Source organism: Oreochromis niloticus, linkage group LG13 (genome assembly GCF_001858045.2).
Source record: "Oreochromis niloticus isolate F11D_XX linkage group LG13, O_niloticus_UMD_NMBU, whole genome shotgun sequence".
In the NCBI taxonomy this organism is placed as follows: domain Eukaryota; kingdom Metazoa; phylum Chordata; class Actinopteri; order Cichliformes; family Cichlidae; genus Oreochromis; species Oreochromis niloticus.
Genome location: NC_031978.2, coordinates 16,482,770 through 16,503,865, shown reverse-complemented (window position 1 = coordinate 16,503,865; position 21,096 = coordinate 16,482,770). Strand labels below are relative to the sequence as shown.

The window sequence follows — 21,096 nt, the reverse complement described above, 5'->3', positions numbered from 1 at the left end:
TGGAAACCATCAGTGTAAACAAAGGAGCAGCGGAGGAGCTCAAGCCCCGCTCTGCCTTCTCCGCATCCCACAGGACATCGTTCAGCGAGCAACAGAGAAGACCAGACCCGAGCCCGTGCGCGAGTGTGTCCGTGCGCATACGTCTGCGTGTGTGTCTGCTTTTGTGTCCTCGTCTCAGGATCTCTATTTAGTTTGGCTGGAGCTCAGAAAGAGATAGATTTACAGATACAGCGGATGGGGTTCAGTCCGCAATGTTTGCTTTGAGTCTTTCAGGGTTTTTGTTTGGTTTGGTCATTAAGCGTAGCATTTCTGATAAGACTTCTAATTGCTTTAATGTGGTTTCAGTTAGCGTGCTAGTCTCAGTGGTTTGATGAAAGCTTGCTGCGGGGGGGAGGAGGGAGGCAGGAACCTGGATGTGGTTTAAACCTGAGAACTGGTTCTCCTCTGTGAAACATCAAGCAAGATCAAAGGATCAATCGCGCCCGATTCTTCACCGAAACATGACAAGGAAATATTTCCTCAACATATATCTATTAATCGTGGGGTCTGACTATTTTCAGTACAGCCAAAATTTTAAAAATGTCATTCATGGTGCCTTCAAACACAAAACCTCACACTTTGATGGTTATGTACTTCACTGTGTATACACCTCAAACTACACCCGGGTTTAGTTGAAGCGGTTACACCACAAAAGAAAGCCTATATGAAGATAGAATTTTTCACTATGAATCCACCTTTGACTTAATTTAGCTTTACTCATGCCAAAGAGCCAATAATCAAGCTTGTAATATACTGAGTTTACTCAACAAAAGTGCACGTGTGACTTTTGAGGCACATATTTAGTGGAAAATTTCAAGCAAAACCACCTTAACAATGCTTTGTTGAGTATAATCACAGGGGCTTGTATCTGCCTAGTAACCACATTGTAGTTTCACAGCCCCACATCTACAACTGCTGAGATAAGCATTCTTATCTTCTACAGCTGTCTCTAAATATAAACCACAGCATTACACATCACCTAACTTCAGTCGGATACACTTTGGTTCACTCAAACTTCTTATACCACCAAGCATGTGGTCATCCTGAAAAACAAGTTAACACAAACACATTATGACAATAAGGTTGTGTTTGCTGGTTCACAAATCAGAGGGTTCGGATGATAAATGAAACTTTTACAGATAATAAGTTGTCCTTCTGATGATACATATTAAAACCGTGGATGCAATGGTTTCTCCCTTCTCTCCTTTTTTTGTTAATTTTGTTTGTGCCAACTTTGATATTATATAAGTTACATACAATGGATTATACTCATTTTTAATCTATAATTTACTGAAATGAAATTACACACCTACAAAATGATGCAAAGAAGTATATAATAGTTGTTTCCAACATTCTCATTCAATCTTCTGATTTGTTATTGTTAATCAGCTTGATTTGTTTGATCAGAAGCTTTTTTCTATTGCCACTTTTTTCATTTGTTTGTGTGGTTCTGTCTCAGGGTTATGTAAGCTCAAAGTGATGTGGGATAAACATGTGGTTGGGTTTTAGAAACTGCTTTTCAAAATAAAAGCATCTGTAAGTAAACACGCACAATGGCTAAATTAATAATAATCTGATAATACAAATGCATTTTTTTTTAATTTCATTTCTCTGAAATAAATTTTCACCATCTCAACTTCTAAAGAGCAAAACACCAAGAGAAAAAACTGTTCCTTAAACAGCTAATGCCATTTAGCCCTTAAAAGCCTGAACCATGAAATTATTGCCAAGAAATTCAATTTCTTTTTACCCCAGAAACAAAAGTCTAATCCGGATTTTTATCAGACAACATCTGCTCCGTGAATCGTCCACATACTATTCACTGCAGCCAGGGGTTGCAGTAGCCACAATACTATCTGAACTGGGACATCAGCATACATCTGCCTTTGATTATGATATAAAAGATTTACCCATTTATTGCTGAGCAGAAAAGATTCTGACAATGAAACCAACACATCTGAACAACTTCAAACCCAGCACTGAATTTAATCAGGTCCCTAGGAATACACAAAGAAATACAAGTTTGTAGATCATGGATCGGATGTTAGACAGTTGTTAAGATAGGCATGCGTACAGCGATTTCTTCATTTACTAATAGGTTACTTGGGTACCTCTTGTTGCTACTTATAGCAACAAGAGGACAGCTTTTGATACAGCATTTTTTCCCAATAAGCTACCTTGTGCTGGGTGAAAACAATATACAGATTTTAGGCACTAGTAGGAGAAAGCATATATTTACATGCAGATGATACCCAGCTTTATCTATATCCAATTTCCTACTTTTAAATTCAGATAAAACTGAGGTTATCATACTCGGTCCTAAAAATCGTAAAAATTTTAGATGCTGTCCGACCAGATACTTAATCTAGGTGGCCTTGCCTTGACCTCCAGTAACACTGTGAGGAGTGTGAGGTTTCTTCCTGTTAAAAGAGAGTTTTTCCTTCCCACAGTCACCAATTGCTTGCTCATAGGGGGCCGTCTGATTTCTCAGTATTATTGTAGGGTCTTTATCTTAGAATATAAGGCTTTGAGGTGACTATTTTTGTGTTTTGGTACTAACAATTAAAAGATGATTGTTTTAAACCTTTAATGTACATTGAATTTTAAATAAACTGGTTTTAAATACTTCGCTGCCTATAAATACAATGTGTTACAAAAATTAAGAAGCTACTTTTGCACATGTTATTCTTAGTTTGTGATCATGTATAATGTGTCGTTTTATTATGTGGCTGTCTGTCTCAATTTTTGTATGTTTTTTGTACGCAGGTCGCTACTGAAAACTAGATCTCAATCTTAATAAGACTGCATATTTAAATAAAACATTTGCACTTGAATATAAAGTTGCTGACAAAGCAACAATGCGTTTTCTAACATAGCTTCTAGCATAACTAAGTTAGCAAAAGGTATGTGAGCTCACTAGATATGACTTCTCCAAGTTTACCATCACAGTCACAGTCATCAGCCACTCATCTAAACCTGCTCTGCACCCATGTGGGTCACAGTGCTATTCTTAAAAAGGTTTCATATTATACAAGCTCTTTATTTCAGCTATTCGGATATGCCCTCGCCATTCATTACACTATAAAAAGGGGTTTACTCACAATAGCACATCCTGGTGTTTCGAGGTCTAAATATGCCCTAGGAGGCATTTGTGCTGTCATAGGGTCTTTTGCCTCGCTTACTCACCTTCAAGTGTGAGGAAAGCAGCAAAGACAGCAGAGCACGGAGAAAAGTAAAACATGTGGTATGTGGAAAGGAGCCATAACAATGTTGATATACAACCAAGTCCTCGGCTATAATCAAATCCACGGCTATTTTAAAGCTGTAATCTTTTCCTAAAAGGATCATAACCCCACATCGACCTGGAACAGTTAAAAAAATATATATCAGCAGTGCAGTCTATATAAGGTGTACAGCAATGCATTTAAAATGACAAGATGCTGAATATTTTCAAGTGTGAGATGGTGACACTGCTCTTTAGGGTTTCAGGGTTTAACCGCCAAAATTTTCATAAATGCGTTTGTTACCGTCATATCCAGGGAAAAATTTGAGAGGAGAGCCACTCCAACTGTTTTAAAATATAACCACAAGTCCATTTCGAGACCCGTGGAGGCGCCAGAATAGTTCATTCTTGGAAATGGCCTCTGCTTTGGCAGAGTAACTGTGTGAGCGCTGTGTGTGTATGTGTCTTTGTGTGTGTTTTGTAGACTTCTGCACTGTACGTCTGTGTTCCTACTGGAAGAGAGCGAAGCACAGAAGACACACGAAAGCTGCTTTTTATAATATAACCTTAAAACAGAACATGTACCTTGATTTAACATTTTCTCACATTTTCTTGAGAAGTCCCGTAACACTACAAGGCATTTTGCTTATGTTTAGTCTGTTCTATGACAGGCTGACATATCACACAGGGGAAAAGGTAAATCAAGACAGCTGCACCAAATATGAAACATCCCACAGCTTGCAGTCATGTAGATAAGTGCCGAGACTTTTCCAGAAAGCAAAAGCTGAGGCGTTTTGGATTTTGAAATGTCATTACTGCCCACCAAGAAATTCTTGACACATTTGAACATGAACAATATACTAGATCGTAAAATGATCGTGTTTTCAATTCTACTTACATTTGTCTCTTTAAAATAATAAAAAAAAAACTAAAACAATGAAATACTGGCAGCAATAAAAATATGGCATAATAAAAAACATCCCCACAGGAGAGCATCTTTCACCAGATGAACTAGATTAGCTTTTTGTTTTTTTTAAATTACCTGCAGACATTCGTGTTTTTCAGCCTTTGAACAACATATTTTTGTGAGTGGCTTAACTTAGCAGAAGGATCCTAAAACATAATTTAGTTCCAGAGGCAATTAAGCCCTCAGTAACCGTATTGTGAAACCAAATTGGCAAAGTCGGAAGCATGATATTCTGATCTGTTGATACAGATCGCAACAAATCTCAGCTTAGTCATCTCTAATAATGTTATTGCTTGCAAATTACATTCAGTGACCTGCAATTTGTGATTGCTTTGATAAAGCGGAGGAGGTTGTGTTGTGGTAAGCAGTTGATTTCAATGGTAAAAATCTCCCACACAACATGAAATTTTACTCTAAACTTCACGCTTCCTTTAGTCACTACAGCGACTATAGCATGTTTGTGTATGTTTGTGCATATGCATGTCTAAACTGTTCTCCTGAGAAGCAGACCCATGTCATTCATGTCCAAGACAGCTGCAGAGGCATATCATGATGCCAGCGCACTCTCTGCCAAAACCCCATTCCCAGATTCCTAGATTTCCACAACTAATCGGCCAAAGGATCTCAGTGACATGTTGCTGGATGACTAATGAATACCCCTGATAGCCAAGCATGTGGGTGTTTTGAGTTATACCAGTAACACGCTGTTGTTTTAAAGCTGATGGTTTTGACAGGGTGCTTTTTCTCTTTCTTCATGCTTCGTTCATAGAAAACACAAGAACAAGCCAACTGGGCTTTGGGATCTGTCCCGCTTCAAGCCAATGGCGCAGGATCATCAACACATCTGCTTGACATGCAAGACGCCTCATTTCACACACATAATATAACTTTACGCTACTCCTAAACTTACATATGCCATATTTACTAGGCGTTAAGGGCTTTTGATAAGTGAGGCCACGGGTGTGAATTTCCCCTTTACCCTCTGCTAGCCTTGGACGTAGCCACAGCCCCGCTACATTCAACAAGCTGTGCAGCTGCACAGCAGCGTTATATTACCAGTCCGTGAATGACAAGAGCAGGTTGGGTCGCACACTGGTGCATACAGAGGTGCACAAAATATTGCCATCTGCTTGCAGGAGGAGGTTCTTGCTACTGCTGTCTGTGCATATGCTGCATGTGTCACCTGCATTTTCTGTACGTGGCTGCATTTGTTTGCATGTTCCTCTGTAGACTGTATTTTTGAGAGTCACTCTGCCGGATATACCGTACACGTGTGTTGCTAATCTCAGTGTCACTTGGTGGCAATGCTATATTGGACCTATGGCCCTATATGGTTTCTAAATGCTCTGACTATGAAAGGCTCTTTCCAATATAACTTCTCAAAACTAAAATATCTCGACCGTTTTTTGTTTGTATGCTTTTTCACAGAGGCACAGGTTTTTAATGTCTGCTATGAAACAGAAAAAATCCGTCTGACACCACACATCCCTGATAAGCCTTATCTGTTTAGCAGGGAGTCTGCACTCGCTCCCAGTCTTTTGCTTTGCTAACCTGACTGAGCGCGTGTTAAAGCAGAGAGAGAGACACAAGGCCTTTTCGGAGCCTTTGCTGTGACTGGAAGGAAGATCAGGGGTCACCCTGTAAAAACATTCCCATAGTGCACCTCCCCCAGCCCTCATCCCTGCCAGAAACGTCTCAGCACACTACAGGGCAGCGCATACTGATAGCGAAAGGCGAGAGAGACAGTTTCCAAATGAAATGTGGATTATATTTTTTAAAGTAAAGACATTGGATCTATAATTAAACAAGGGGTAAAAAGTAAGTAAATCGAGCAGAAACACAGTTCTTCATACCCTAGAAACCTGTGTCCTCTTTCATATCTGTTTTGACTGTTTTCATATTTAGAGCAGTCTGATTAGTTGACCCATATTACCTGCTCATATGTCAGCATTCATATTTGCCTCTCATGTTATTTGAGGTCCATCAGTGCTCTACATAATCATGATTAAAAAAAATATTTCCCTTGATGACTCTTTCATCAACCAAATGTTTTTGCAAATTCACATAAATCAGCTTCTAATTTTTTGTGATGATGTTTTTCCGCTGGTTTCTTACTTTAATAAACACCATGCAACATTTTATATCTTTATTATATTCAGTAACACATACTGAAGGGATGTGCAGCTTTTATTGTGGTTTTTTTCAAATATAAATTAAAAAGCATTAAACCACCATGTTATATTTTATGCATAATTTATTACAAATCTCTGATATTATAAATGACTTGATGTTATTTAATAGAGGTCATGCTTTCTGAAGCTCTATGCCTTCACGTGACTTTATATTCTTATTTGAATCTTTTTGATTTGTTTTACCTTGTGCAAAACATTTTTTAAAACTTACTAATGATGCACACACACACATGCATACACACACACACACCTCTATGGCTTCCCATTATTGAGCGCAACTCTGGTTTAATCTGCAAACACTGTCCTGATCCCTGGCAAGGCTGCAGCTTCTGGATAGCCTCCCAAACTTCACGACACAGAGAGCAAAAAACAGTCACAAAATGAAAACCACAGAAGAGGCCCCTAAGTGTTGACATATAGACAAACAGACTATATAGGACTCGCTGTGTGTGGTTTGTTGTTGTACTCCTTTTTTCTTCTCTGTAAGATCCAAGGCTCTCTCCAAACATACTTGAGTCTGACGCACTAGTCTGATGAAGTGAGGGCCCTGCTGGGGGAACAATACAGGCCTGCCTTCCTGACCTCTCCGTCTAGCATATCCTACAGACACACAATGACTGCCTTAATTACCAGCCTCCATTCCCACCGCTAGGGTTTTCCCCAATAGCTCCCATTCAGAACCACGGTCTCTCCCTAAGGTGCCCATTCAAGTGCGATACAAAGCCAGCAGTGTCAGTCCCTGATCTCTTGACACGAAACTCAGTCCAGTGTGCCAGCACTCGCAGCCTCACAGTGTCTCTGTCCGTCCATCTGCTTGTCCGTCCCCTCCTTCAGCCTAGTCTTATATCTAAAAAAAAAAATTGTTGTTTCTTTTTTTCCATATGAATCGTCTCAATTAGGAGCAATTAGTTAAAACAAATGCCGATCAACCAGTGGTAATAAGGGCAAGAGTCAGTCTGATGTGGGATTTTATTCAGGCAGGTTTAAATGACTTTCTCAGCTCACTAACAAGTTAAAGCAGAGAGAGATAAGACCACGATTAAATAGCTTGTTGATGCATCATTTTAATTACCTGTACAAAGTGGGTTCGATATGTCTTTGAGCTGTAAATTAATCCAAATGAACCACAATCACTTCTTCACTTTCTTCACTCACTTATTGCACATAATGTCCTCTTTGTATAAATCTACTTACTTACTGTATATAATGTTTTTTTCTCTCTATTTTGCACAGTCGAGGAGCGTATCAGGTCACATTTCACTGCGTGTTATACTTGTATAACTATGTACGTGACAAATAAAAGGATCTTGAATCTTGAACCCAATCGCCTTAACGCAATTTTAGCACCAAAATAGCTATTAAGCATCACTGTAAGCGACTTGCGCACACTGTTTGGTGTATTAACCAATGAGAAGAGTCTATGACGATTTCTGCAGGGGAGAGCACAAGGCTGCATCTTGAAATGCTTTCCTTTGTGTAACCAACAAGTCAAATCCCAAAGATAAACAAATTATATTACCAATACTGTCAAAACAGGAAATAAAAAATAGCAAAATTAGCATTTTCAAGCACAGAAGAACAAAATCGAAACAACTTTTTTTTTTTTTAAAGTTATGGATTATTGAGTATAAACTGATGTTGGATAAATCTGGGTAACTACAACGCCTAAGAATTTAAGTAGTATGAGCTAACAGAGCTTTTGGCCCTTGTCTGCTAACAGGACATCATGCTGTAGTGAAAATGTGACCTTTGATCCTCTGATTCCTCCTTTCTCTCTGAGTGAAAAGTGAACCATCCTGTTCCCGAGTTCCCGAGGCCTCATTATGGGGCTGAAAAACTGTAACACTGTCTTCACTGTTGTCATAGCTGCATGTATATATTTTTCTATATATTCAGTACCATCTGTTAAATATCCAGTAGACAGGTAAAACTGCACATTTTACAAAGGATTTTTCACTATAGTACAACAGCATAACAGATACTGAAACTTGGTTCCAAAATGAGTGCTGACCTGGTTTCCCTCATTCTGCAAAAACACAATTACATAAAGCAGTGTGATGAGCAAGAGCTCCGAACACATTATTGTTTATTTTCTTTTATTATCTGAAGCCTCCATTTTACAGTGCTGGCTCAGCAACGTGATGGAAAAAGTGTTACATAAGAAACTATCCAAAAATAAGCTAATGGAGCCCTCTAACATCATTTAGACTGTGTAGCCTTCATCTGAGCGTGAAAAGGAGGACTAATCAAATGACACAACGTGCATAATCCATTTCCAGCGAGAAAGCTGACAGACTTTACGGCAGCTTAGCTTCACCTAAAAGTGAGCAGATGGTGCACCGTGTCTTCGTCCATATTTCAGCATTTAATCTGCAAACAGCTGTGAGTTTATCTATCTGCAGCAAATGTAACAGCGTGCCGGAGTCCCAGAGATCAGGTTTTAAGTGTCACAGTTACCAAAACAGGAAGTGGTGTGATTGTTGTCTCAGCAGAAACTGAGAGGAACAATGGGATTTCTGGACAGAACGCAAACCAGCTGGCAGGAAACCACACTTTTATCATTCTTTTAACTTTGATTTCCGTTTAGAGGAAGTGCCCTCGCTCCCCTTTCACTGGTCCGCTGTCTCTCGGCTCTTATGCCCTTCTCAAGCTTTCAGACTATGCCCTCTCTGTGCCAGACAAACACAATAGTGCTGAATGGCATGACAGTGACACATCCAAACTGCCTCCCTGCCCCTGCAAAATAAGTGCAGCCGTGTCAGAACCTGCCCCTGGGGCACAGCAGATCGTGGGGGTAAAATGTGAAACTCTTTCTCATGACAAATGTTGAATTGTGACTGTGGTGCTGAAGGACTGTTTTACTGACAGCTTTAACAAACCGCCGGATGTGTAGGTAGAGAGAGAATCAAGCAAAAATGGCAGAAAACAGCTGTCAGATGCTGATTAAACTAGTATTTCATTTAAAAAAATATATATTTGAACTCAGGCACGAGTGGGTTAAACATAGATTAGAAAAGCAAAAAGACAGATGTAGGTTCTTTCTCCTCCCAGGAACATTAGCCTCCAGGGAGACTGCAAACGTCTCCAGCTACATTAAGCTCACATAATCTGCTGGACTAGTGAATAATCAGCACTGGGCTGACTAGCAAAGAAGGATAGAAAGCTAGTTTAGACAATTTCGCAGCATGTTTCCAACACAAGAGTTGCAAAATGTTTTGCCAAAGGTTTAAGACGGCGCTGTTAATATGAGATAGAAGTCGCACATGAAACCAGAATTTAGATTGTGCTTGAATTTCTTACTGCTGACTGAGAAAGTTGCATTTTAATAGGAAGCTGGAGTGCAGAGCCCTTTAAATATGTGGGACACTTTGTATTGGTGGCTTCAGCAGTCTGTTGAAGTGACAGCATCCTATTATTCTGACACTTTTATGTTAATATACATACCCACAGCTCTGACAGAAAAAGCCACACTATGTGCACAAGATTTGCCAAACATGCAAAGGACTTGTTGGCAGTATTATTTCTAGTGAAGTGCAGCCACACTTTTGAGCCTTTTAGGTCTCGCCACCATTGGGCTGTTTAACACTAGCAGCTGTTTTTTTCTGGTTTTTATGTAAGGCAGCCCACACCTTTGTGCTTGTTCCAGCCACAGGAACTCCTGCTGCAATACGTCTTTCAGGATGTATCCAGGGGACTGTCCCCTGAAAAAATGCTAACTGGTTAAAAGTGAATCATTGAAAGACCAAAGGAAGTTGTGACTGTGATCAGAAGACTGCTCTCTATTCAACCCTTGTAAAATTTGCCACATAGAGGAATAAAATAAACAGGAGCGAGGAACAGCCCCATTCACTCCATCTATTGTTGTTTCTGGTGATACAGACCCAAAATTATTCATCACCTGTGTTGTTTTGATGAACCTAGAATTTAAATTACATCAAAATCTCTTACAAAATTAAATGATATCAGCTCATAAAATCTATAAGGGAAATAGAAAGGGTCAATGGGCTAATTATAGTGGCTATATTATGTCTGAGAGAGTCTTAGGGATGATCAGATTTTTGGGATTGCAAGGCAGAAGTGTTGATTTAACTATCATAACCAGTAGAATGCAATGAAGTCTCTTGTTTTAGCACTGCAGAGTTGCACAAACAAAGCTAAACAGTTTCTAAATTAACTGTTAGAACTGACACACCAATAACACCACCACTGAAACGTGAAAGCCCCGCCTCTCGTAAAAAAAACCCCCAAGAACTAGCATCCTTGTTAAATGGTTAAATTAATTTTGACTAAAAGTGTAAAAATTTAAATCGATAAGCACTGAAAATCATCTTTTTGAAGTCTCAGTTAAATAAATAATGCCCCAAAGAAGATCAGACGTTAGATCCTCATGCTCAGATTAACTGGAAGAGATAACACATGCTGGAAAGGTGAAACTCGGCTAAAGACCTGAATCAGATTCGATTAAGGCTTTAATATGAGTTACACTCTGCAGGAAATTGGGTGTTCCCACGCTGAGCTAAAATACTTGTTTTTCCTAAAGTGAAGCAAACACACACAGCTCTGTGCAGTGATGTAACGCTGGTAAATTACAAATTTGCAGTGTGTTTTTGACAAATCACAGACACACACATACAACAACAAACTGAAACATTAAAAACATTGCACAATTCTCTCAGCGCGACTGCCAACCAAATCCGAAAAGGATCGCCGCTCTGTCAGAGGCAAGCACCGGAAAATTTAAAAGCAAATATGTTTTGTCAAAACCACTGATGTTTGTTATGGTAGACAAAGCGGGCTGCAGTAATGACAAGTCATTATGTTTACCACCACGGCTGACGGGAAAGCACACACTCTGGAAAGTCACACGTTGCTCTTTTGCCTCTCCTCCGAGGACGCCCTTAGTTCAAAGGTCAACTCTCGTCTCCACTTTTACGGGAGATCGTGGAGACCATTTGTTAGAAAGTACAAACTCCTGCTGAAACTCACGCCACGTGAGGCGTGAACGCCATCGCAGTGATTTGCATTAGATATATGCAAGTGGAGATGCCTGCCGACTGACTGGCAGCCATAGACACGAGAGGGAAGGTTAGTGCCTGTGCTTTTAGAGTGAAGCATCCTTTGCAAAAGCCTTTGGTAAATTAAATGGCTTGATTCTATCTTTCTGTCATACTCTGCTGGAAATATTTAAAATACATAGACATCCCACTAACACGGTCCAAATGGGAACAACAAAGCTCGATAAAAAGGGATCTGTATAGGGATCAATGTCCTCTTGCAGACAAACCTGTACAACATCTCTGGCTATATCATCATCAGCAATTTAAGCAATGAAAATTCAAAGGCTTATATAAGTTGGTTTGATGCTACAGCTGCATAAAAGCTCTTGTTTAAAAAAAAAATACCGCTCACATCTGTTTGTTAGATATAAAGCAACATCTGCTGAACACAAAGTGTGAAAACAAGAGCAAACCGCTAGCCTGTTTTACTCCACAAAAGCTGACTAATTAACGTGTTAATGCATATTTAATGCATATATAAATATATGTATCACTATGCATATTTTTAGAGTGGACACCACTGAAGAAGAAGCTACCATAGGAGCAGAAAAAGCTTTAGGTTCTGAGTGTTGAGACAGACAGAGGAGCATGCAGAGGAGCCAGAAACCACCAGCCATGCAGTCAGTAGACAACCAAGTTTACCACTTGACCCACAGCTGCCTCTTTGCATTTAACTCATAAAAAGAAAAAAAAAAAGAAAAGGCATCTTTCCTGAAAAATAATGAATGTTGCTTAAAAAGACCAAATGTTCTCAATCAGCTGATTGTGATTTTTTTAAAACTGTCAAACAATGCCTCCAAAAAGTTCAGCAGTTTTGGTTAACCTCATATGAGAGATGAGAAACCACATTTTTGTGGTATTCTCCCAGTAAAAAAACAACAACAACAACAACAATCTGGCATTTCTCAGAAGAATAAGAACGTGCAGTGCTAACTGTAATTCTGAAGATCCTGGACCAGGGGGTTGCATAATGTTCAGGAATGAGGGATTGTAAGTCGAGAGTCCAGCGTAGCTCAAAGACACACATAAAACATACAACAGCAAGATCCACCCCCTCCCACCCATAAACCTGCATTACAGCAAAGAAACTTTTCATGAGTTCATCTTTCTACCTCTGCTGAGCCTGTCAGTCACTGCATCACTCTGATCACTCAAATCAGAGGCGGGGCCAGCTGTTGAGAGGATTAGTCCTCTAAACAAAACCAAATCATGAGTGCAAGTGGAAGACATCTTGGAGCGGGGCCAAAGCGCGGCAGCGAGAGGCATTCTGCTCATAACTAGGGGAGCGACGTCATTTTCCCGAATAAAAGCCAGTTTACATAACACCTCTGTCCCCATGACAGGCAGCACTGGGCAGCTGCTGCCAGGCCTGTGGCTTTCACTCAGCTACAAGTTTCCTGAAAAATAAATCAGCACAACCACAAACCTTGCCTGTGTTTCCAATATTAACATGTAAAAAGAAAAAAAAAAAGGGGGGGGGGGGGGTCTTCAATTTCAATTAATGCATTAGCACTTTGGCCTACCGCTATATACTCAAAAAGCAAAACAATAAAGAAAAGCTAGAGCAGGCATCATAAATAAAGGAGAAACTTACTTGACCCTTTGACAGTCATAGCACAAAACACCTCAATAAAAGGCGGTGAGGTGGAGTAGACGAGGAAGCTTTTACATACTCGGTGCTGGACTAGGATGACAAACTTTGCAGGACCTGGTGAAGCAAGAGCTTCTGTTTTCATTGGCAAAGCCTCTCTGAACAGGACAAACTCTTTCTTAGTACGAACACACGACTGCACAATGTAAAACATAGTACCGATCATTTAGAATGAGGAGTCCTTGTTTAGAGAATGACACCAGACTTGGCGAGCAAACACTCTTAAGAAGAGCTCTTCTCGCTTGTGTGTAACATATATTATTTGTATCTTCAGCTGGTTAAATAAGGAAGAACTATCCTTGGCTTAGGCATGCAGTGACAGGTGAGAGGGCAATAGTGTAAATGATGTAGCACAAATGGAAGGTAAGCTTATGGAGGAAAAGCCCAGGAGAGACCTAAATAACTGAGATGGTAGGTGTTGAGGCTGTTTGGAGACTTTGCTGCTTTCTGAGTTACTGCTGGCAGTTTAACGAACAGCTGAAATACAAACCAGAAGACGGCTGAGGGTGTTTCTGACATACACAATGGAAAGATTCATTTCACTGCTCCCTGCTGTCAAAGGGGTTTTATTTAATAAAGGCACAGTTTAGCCTTTTTTCATCTTGAAACGGTAAAGTGAAACGTAATATACAGCAGATATGGTTTTAGTACTAAAGACACTAAATTGTGAGTCGTTTAATGTGCACCTGTGCCAGCGCCGAGTATCACTTCATCATTGCTCACATCCACAGGTACAGTATTAGTTGAAGGAAGATGGAAGGTAAAAAGTTACATGTTGCATGATATAGTACAAAACCAAATTCCAGGAAGAGTTGTGAGCAGATGATCTAATTCCCACACACTGCAGTTTAGGGCTGCCCAGGAGATATTTCATCACTACACTGGTCTTATACAGACCTCATGAGACCAGTCATCATATGTCATAAAGCGAGTCAGAGCATTTTAATCTCACATCTGCTCCTCATTACACTTTCATGCAAAAGAAACTTAGGGCTGGGGTTCGGCTGTTGCACCTCACCCAGGGAAAGGGAGAGGAGACAAACGGGGGAGGCAACTAAAAGACACGGGGAGTGTAAGGTCCAACTAAAAACTCAGAAACTCCACAGTTCCAAGTAAGGTGCTTTTGTGTTCTTCCTATGAAATTAGCTCACTTGGCACTCCATGAGTTTGCCTTTACAAGCTGCTAGACAACAACATAATGACGGATTGGACCATAGCAGTTTCACAGTCTAGTCCTAGAAAATACACTTCAATTTTGCTACAGCAGCTACAAACGAAGCTTTTCCTTTCACACATTATGTTCCACTATAGTTCACACCAGAGAGGCAGACAGGCAGGATAAATATATAAATACTTTTCTTTTCCAAATCAAGCTACGGTTTAGGGGTGACGACAACAGCTGGAGCCCCATTTGTCACACACTGGTACCCAGTAACCTCGATACTAGACCTCAAGGTGGATTTGTCATGGTGCCTTACCAAAAAAAAAGGAAAAAAAGCTGCATCATAACAGGCTGAATCAGTGGGAAACAGAGAGAAGAATGCTCCCACTAAAATTTCCCATTTAAACTGTGGCTGTAATAGCGACAGTTAAAGTGGATGTACAACTGTGGATATAAAAACTGTGGCTACATGTCAGAAAATGGCACTTACACTATTTACTCATACACAGTCAACATGATGATCTGATTCAAAGGCTTCACCTTTGACTTGGGAGTTTGAAAATATGGCCGTGACATAACATGTGCCTATAACGTGTAGACTTTTTGTTGTGCAGTGTTTTGCCGGTCAAGACAAACACACACATACACACACGCATGACTACAGAAGACAGAGGCCAGCCTGTTTAACAAGTAGGTCAGACCAGATCCAAAAAGAGAGGAAGAAAGAAAGAGAGTGAGGGAGAGAGTGACTGACTGCAGCAAGCTTAGATTTTAGTGCCATTGTTGGTTTGTGTGAACCAAATAAAAAGTCAATGAAGAAGTCTAATGTCAAGATTAAGCAAATGAGACACACTGAAAGATTTAACAGTGTTTATAAGACATCTGTGTCACCTGATGACTGGATTATGTCATGCGTGTGTGTTAACAGTCTCACCTGAGGGCAGTCTTTGATATAGTGGCCCTTGTTGAAGCACAGGTGGCACAAGTAGTTGGGTGGGGGTCTTTTGTTCGGTTTTCTTGTTTCAGAAGAGAGGGAAAGGTCTGAGAAATGGTCCGTCAGGGAGTTGAGTCCGTCCACAATATTGTTCAGGGAGCCATAGGGAGACACGTTCTTATACACGTTGTTGTTTAAGGCCTGAAAAATAACACCAGATACAGCCTGTTGTTAACATGAAACTCTGCTTCTCGTGAAATGCTTAGATTACACGCCAGTTTCCTACATGTGCTCTCTGTCCTGTTTGCTATTGTACAAAAAGTAAAGAAAAACTAAACAAAAAAACGGAAAAAGAACTCCAAGATAATTTCGCTCATTAAATTCGGAACATCTGGCACGAGGCCCAGCTGTGCTCATGAACTGGAAAAGTACTGCGCATGTCCTCAGAGAAACACAGGACAAAGTATGACTCACTGTAAACAAGATGGGAAGCATGTTCCCCCGGCCACCCAGCGGAACATCAGCATTAACGCCATGCACTGCTGGTGGTAAACTATCCGCCGTCCGAGTCTGTAGTCTGCTCGGAGACACAGGATGCACTGTTGCGTGCCACCAAGCCAACTGAATTCACAGAAGATGCCCTCTGAATATTAATAACAGGGAAAGTGCTCCCTGCCTTTCCTTATTTCCCTTTTCGTTCATGTCTTCCTCTTTTCAAACGCAGTCCAGAAGGGACAGACGTGATTTGACCCCTGGGTGAAATTAATCTGATTTTAGCAAATATTCATACAGTCAGGTAATTAACCTAGGAGAAGCCTAACTAATTATCTGGCCTGACATTTAATATTGGAGTGACCGCTCTTGAGAAAAAAAAAAAGATGTCAGAGAGTTCGTAGGCATGAGGAAATCCACTGATGAACTCTTTAATATAACCAAAGGCTATGCATCATTTTAGGACACAGGCTTGTGTCTGGGAAATGATGTTACTGTTGATGTTAAATGTTGCACGGCACAGAAACCTTACACTTGGCAACCTAACCAGGGCTGAAAGCCAAATCTCTATCTGGAGACTGTAAGATTGTCTTGCTAACCAGCTCCAGCTTTAAGAGCCGTGTTCATTTATTACTTGTAGTTGCTGTAAATCAAGCACTACAGCTCTGTAGTTTCTCAGTTTCCCCATCTGGTGCATGTGTTCCAGCTCTGTATACTACTGCATCCCTCCTCCAAATGGAAATGTACACATTTGTGTGTGTTAAGTTTTACTGCAGCTTGCGAAATCATTTTTAACAAATAAAAAACAGGAAACTTTGCTCTGTTTACGTTAGGAGCATTTCTTCAGTTTGGCTTCAAACCACCTACTGTCAGCCCAAAGGAAACTGATTTCACACACATCTGCTAATGGTGGGGTGAGACGGTTTGTTTATTTTTGCGTGTGTGACTGAGTGACTGAGTGACTAGTCCTTGGTAGGTTGTGTGTTTTGTGAGGGGATGGCCAGCCACGGTATGCCCAAGACAGGCGAACAAGTGTGGCACATCTGTGAGTGCTTTCACAGGTCCGGTGATGAGGTGTCACACAGCAGGAGGTCAATAAAACACTGCTGTTTTTAGGCCAGGCTTGTGGTGCCACCCGGGAACTTTAAAGGTGCACTGATAAGAGGTAGAGTAATCCAGATAGTTTCTAAAGTAGCAGTAAAAATATGTTAGGGGGGCTTTTCAGCCTGTAACTGGGTTGTGAAGGAGGCTTTTGAGCAAAGCTGTCAGCAGACGAATCTGTGATAAGCATGCTCGACTTCATTAATCTATATCGCAATTTCACTCCAAGCAGGCTGTTGTGTGATCCTTCACTGCGAAAACAACCACATTTCACGTTAGTCATCTCATCATCAAATCTCTGCAGTGGTTTGTTTTGCTTGGCTTGGCCGGTATAGAAAGTTGCAAAATTTCCCCCTCCCTCCGCCCCTTAAACCGTTTCCAGTCTCTATGTGTGCTCCCTCACTTTGAAACACTTTATACTCTTATGGCATTACACAATTGCATGTAATGTATAAAGTGAACGCCCCATTTTCAGATGACTTTACGTGTTAAGTGACTTCAAAAGCCCCCTGCGGTTGCCACCATAATAATGAACACTGGCTCTAGATGGTGACTACACCATCCATCCACTACTAAAGTTTCCAACACATAGCGTCACTTGAACAGAGATCTAAGAAACTGGGCTGCAGTGCAATCAACGCTGCTCACTGTGTATTTTTATTTATTATAACACTGCCTTTCTGCCCACGCTGTGTGATCATTTTCTGTATGCGGGAGAGATGGAGGGGTCACTTTTGCACAGAGTGCACTGTGGGGTATCAGATTTGCACCCTGCACACATTATCAGCATGTTGGTTCCCTAAAATTACTTGGAGGCACAAAAATAGAGAATATGTAAACAAGGACTGATTTTGTTTGCACAACCTGGTCTATTTGAAGGAGTCAGAGACAGCAGACCTCAGCAAGGGGCTGCAGTGGCCTGCTCTCTCCAGACAGAGGCGTGCAGAGGGTGGGGGGGGGGATCTATTTCCATCTCCTGCCTCTCTGATTAAAACATATTTTTCCTCACCACATTAACTTTGAGCCATAACTTATAAATATGCTGAAAGCAGACCTCTTCATGTGTAATCATGTCATCTGGGGGAGGGAAATGAGCTGTGTGATATTTAGATCTTGAAAGATTGCACATTAATTTTAATTTTTCACATAAGTATTTAATCCATGAGTGGGTTAGTGACATATTTACTGAGTATTTCTGGTGTATTTTGCCCTTCTAGTATTGCAATCATATACACAGAAGCCTACACAATCGTTTTATATTATGTAAAAGACTTAGATCTGCACATAGCAATAGAGCTACATTCAAAGTAATCTCCCCAAAAATGTTTATTTCATCGGACTATTTTAGGTTTTTGTCCATATTAAAAATATCATGGCGGTTATACCAGAATAGCCCGTGTTGCAACCTGCATGCTCAAACATTTGCTGCCCAGACAAGCAACACTAACACCGGCCAACTCTCTCTAAACTCAGCCACAGTCTCACAACCTCAGACATCCCGGATTTGTACGTAGCATGCCGTCAGTTCACCTCATTTCGCTGCAGCTGGAAGAAGTTGTTGAGATAGTTGGAGTTCAGGGAAGAGCTCAAATCCGCCGCTGCGGGAGTCTTGCTGAAATTGAGATCCGGGTGGGAAGAGTTGGGTTCGGGTCTGAACGCGTCAAAGGCGCTGGTCTGGTGGGGGTCTTGTAAGGAGAGATAGACCCAGTTGAGAAGTTGAGCCGGCTGGTACACGGAGGCACTCGTGTCTATGGCAGACAGCAAGCTCATCTTTCCATTCAAATGTCCAAACTGGATTTCCACCGCTTCTTTTTTTTCTTTTTTGCTGGACTCGTCTCAAATCTTGCTTTTTTCCCGTCCCCGTCCCCAAACTGATGGCAAGTGTTCCCTTTTCTTCTTCTTCTTTCTGTAAAAGGCCCTGTCCTCCTCACGCCGGGAGCCTCGTCCCACTTAGATGTTACTCAAAAGTCATGGCGTTAACATGTCAGTATAAAAAGTTTTCCCCTGCTCCCCATGGTCCGCTATCTGCCTTTATTGCGGCGGGGCAGAGAGAAGCTCTTTGAATATGCAATGAACGCGGCTCTGCGTCACCGAGGACCAGCAGCCAATCAGCGCGTCGTTTGTTCCAGGAGTCATTCACGATACAACCGAGTAACTGCTGTATAAAGACGGTGTACATATTCTATTATTTACCTAGTTACTAATATATATGGTTTACTATTTCTCTACTCTGTGTGGAAATAGGCCTCCATGATTCTTTATGTCATTCAGCCACATTCCGAAAACACATATTAATATGCTATAAAGAAAAACCTGGATAACTTTATACCATTTAGTCCAGCGGTTAAGAAATCAATAAACTGTGCAGCTTATCAGGACTCTTTGGGGGCACACTCTGTCGAGCACGTCCCAGCTTCCAGCCAACCCGCAGATTCAAGGCAGCGGAGTATGGAGAAAACCTTAAAAACAGCTCCCTCTTGTGGCAAAAATCCCTGCATATATCCATGAATCCAGAAGATACTGGCATTCATTTCCTAGAGAGGTTATTCTGGCTCTTAAGTATGACTACTGCTTTCCAAAACCCAATTTTATCTTGTGCTTTTAAATTCACAGACTTAAATTACGTCTGCAATATGAGTCACATATATAAACTATATTAACAGATGTTTCCCATATGTGCATACATTTACAATAGAGTCATGTGAAAAGCTATTTCAGTTCTGAGGTGCATATGACACGATAATAAAACAAATAGACCTAACCAGGTTCTAAAATTAATGAAATACAACGTCAGATGAACAGTAGTACATGTGATATTACACTGTAACATTATTTCATCAAAACTAAGCCACAACACAGAAGGAGTGTGTGAAAACCTAAGTACAATCTGTGATTCAGTAGCTTGTAGAACCACCCTTAACAGCAATGAGTTGAAGTAAATGTTTTCTGTGCTACTATATCAGTCTCTCACATGTGTAGGAATTTTGGCCCACTCTTCTTTCCTTGTGTTGCTTGAGTTCATTGGAGTTTGGAAGCATTTATTTCTGCACAGCTTTCCTGCCACAGCATTTCAGTGTGGCTGAGGTCTAGATTTTCCAACACCTTGCCATTGCAGCACTTTGATTCTTTACTTTTTAAGCCATTCTGTTGTAGATTTGCTGCTGTCATTGTCCTATTGCATGACCGAGTTTCAGCCAAGCCTTAGCTTCCAGACAGATGACCTCACATTTGACTCCAGAATACTTGAGGAGCTCATGGTCGACTCAATGACAGCAAGGTGCACAGGACCTGTGGCTCCAAAACAAGCCCAAAACATCACGCCTTCACCACCAAGCTTATAGTTGGTACAAGTTGTTTGTGCTGATATGCTGTGTTTGGTTTTTGCCAAATGTGGCAGTGTACATTGTGGTAAAACATCTCCACTTTGTTCTCATCTGTGCAGACGACATTGTTCCAGGTGTTTTCAATTTGCTCCGATGCAACTTCGGAAACCTAAGCCGTGCTAATGTTTTCTTTTTAGAGACAAGAGGCCTTGTGCTGGCAAACCTTTCAAACACACCATACTTATTCAGTCTTTTTCTAAGTGTACTTTTTACATGAACTTTAACATTTAGGAGTCTGAGGCAGAGGTGGGGATGTCAAACTTATTTTACATGACGGGCCACATACAGCCCACTTTAATCTTAAGTGGGCCAGATAAGCTTATCTGCTTATCTATCACTGGTTCAACTGCACATTTAAGCTCAGAGATAACAACAGAGAAATGCTGCTGAAAAAAATGAAATCTCTCTCTCTCTCTCTCTCTCTCTCTCCCCCTCCCTCTTTGTCACATTTTTCATGTAACCCATACTTGACAATAGCATAATAAAACTGGAATAGAAAACTTAAAACATTTGGTGTGCCACCCCAATATTTTTAGTGGCCCCCATATGGCCATGTGGAGGAGCCACTGTAGGGACTATCATTATCATTATGTCCTGAAAAAAATAATTGGACATCCTCTTCCCTCCCTGAAGGACCTGTACAGCACTTGCTGTCTCACGAGGGCACGCAGCATCCTACAGGATTGCACATACCCAAGACACCGGGTGTTTAAGTGACCTCAGCAACCTGAATCTCCTGCCCAGATTCAGGTTGCCTAGGTCACAGACAAACAGACTCAAGAACAGCTTTTACAACAGGGCAATAGCCCTAATCAATGCTAACAGCTGACCTGATTGGCTACCTCCCTGGACTTTTTTGGAGGGCAATAATAATAATGTGCAAGAAACATTCATT

General features: G+C 40.9%; 1 protein-coding gene across 1 annotated transcript in view; it reads right to left on the bottom strand.

The window, feature by feature from the left end:
* The window catches only part of zcchc24 (zinc finger, CCHC domain containing 24), a 38,124-nt gene extending 19,243 nt beyond the window's left edge, over positions 1–18,881 (bottom strand). Inside the window, exons 1-2 of the mRNA XM_003451959.5 lie at positions 18,349–18,881; positions 15,226–15,426 (exon numbers count right to left, since the gene is read on the bottom strand). Coding sequence (XP_003452007.1) covers positions 15,226–15,426; positions 18,349–18,588 — 441 coding nt within the window. The 5' untranslated portion in view covers positions 18,589–18,881. The remainder of the gene's footprint in view (positions 1–15,225; positions 15,427–18,348) is intronic.
* Between the last annotated feature and the right edge of the window lie 2,215 nt (positions 18,882–21,096).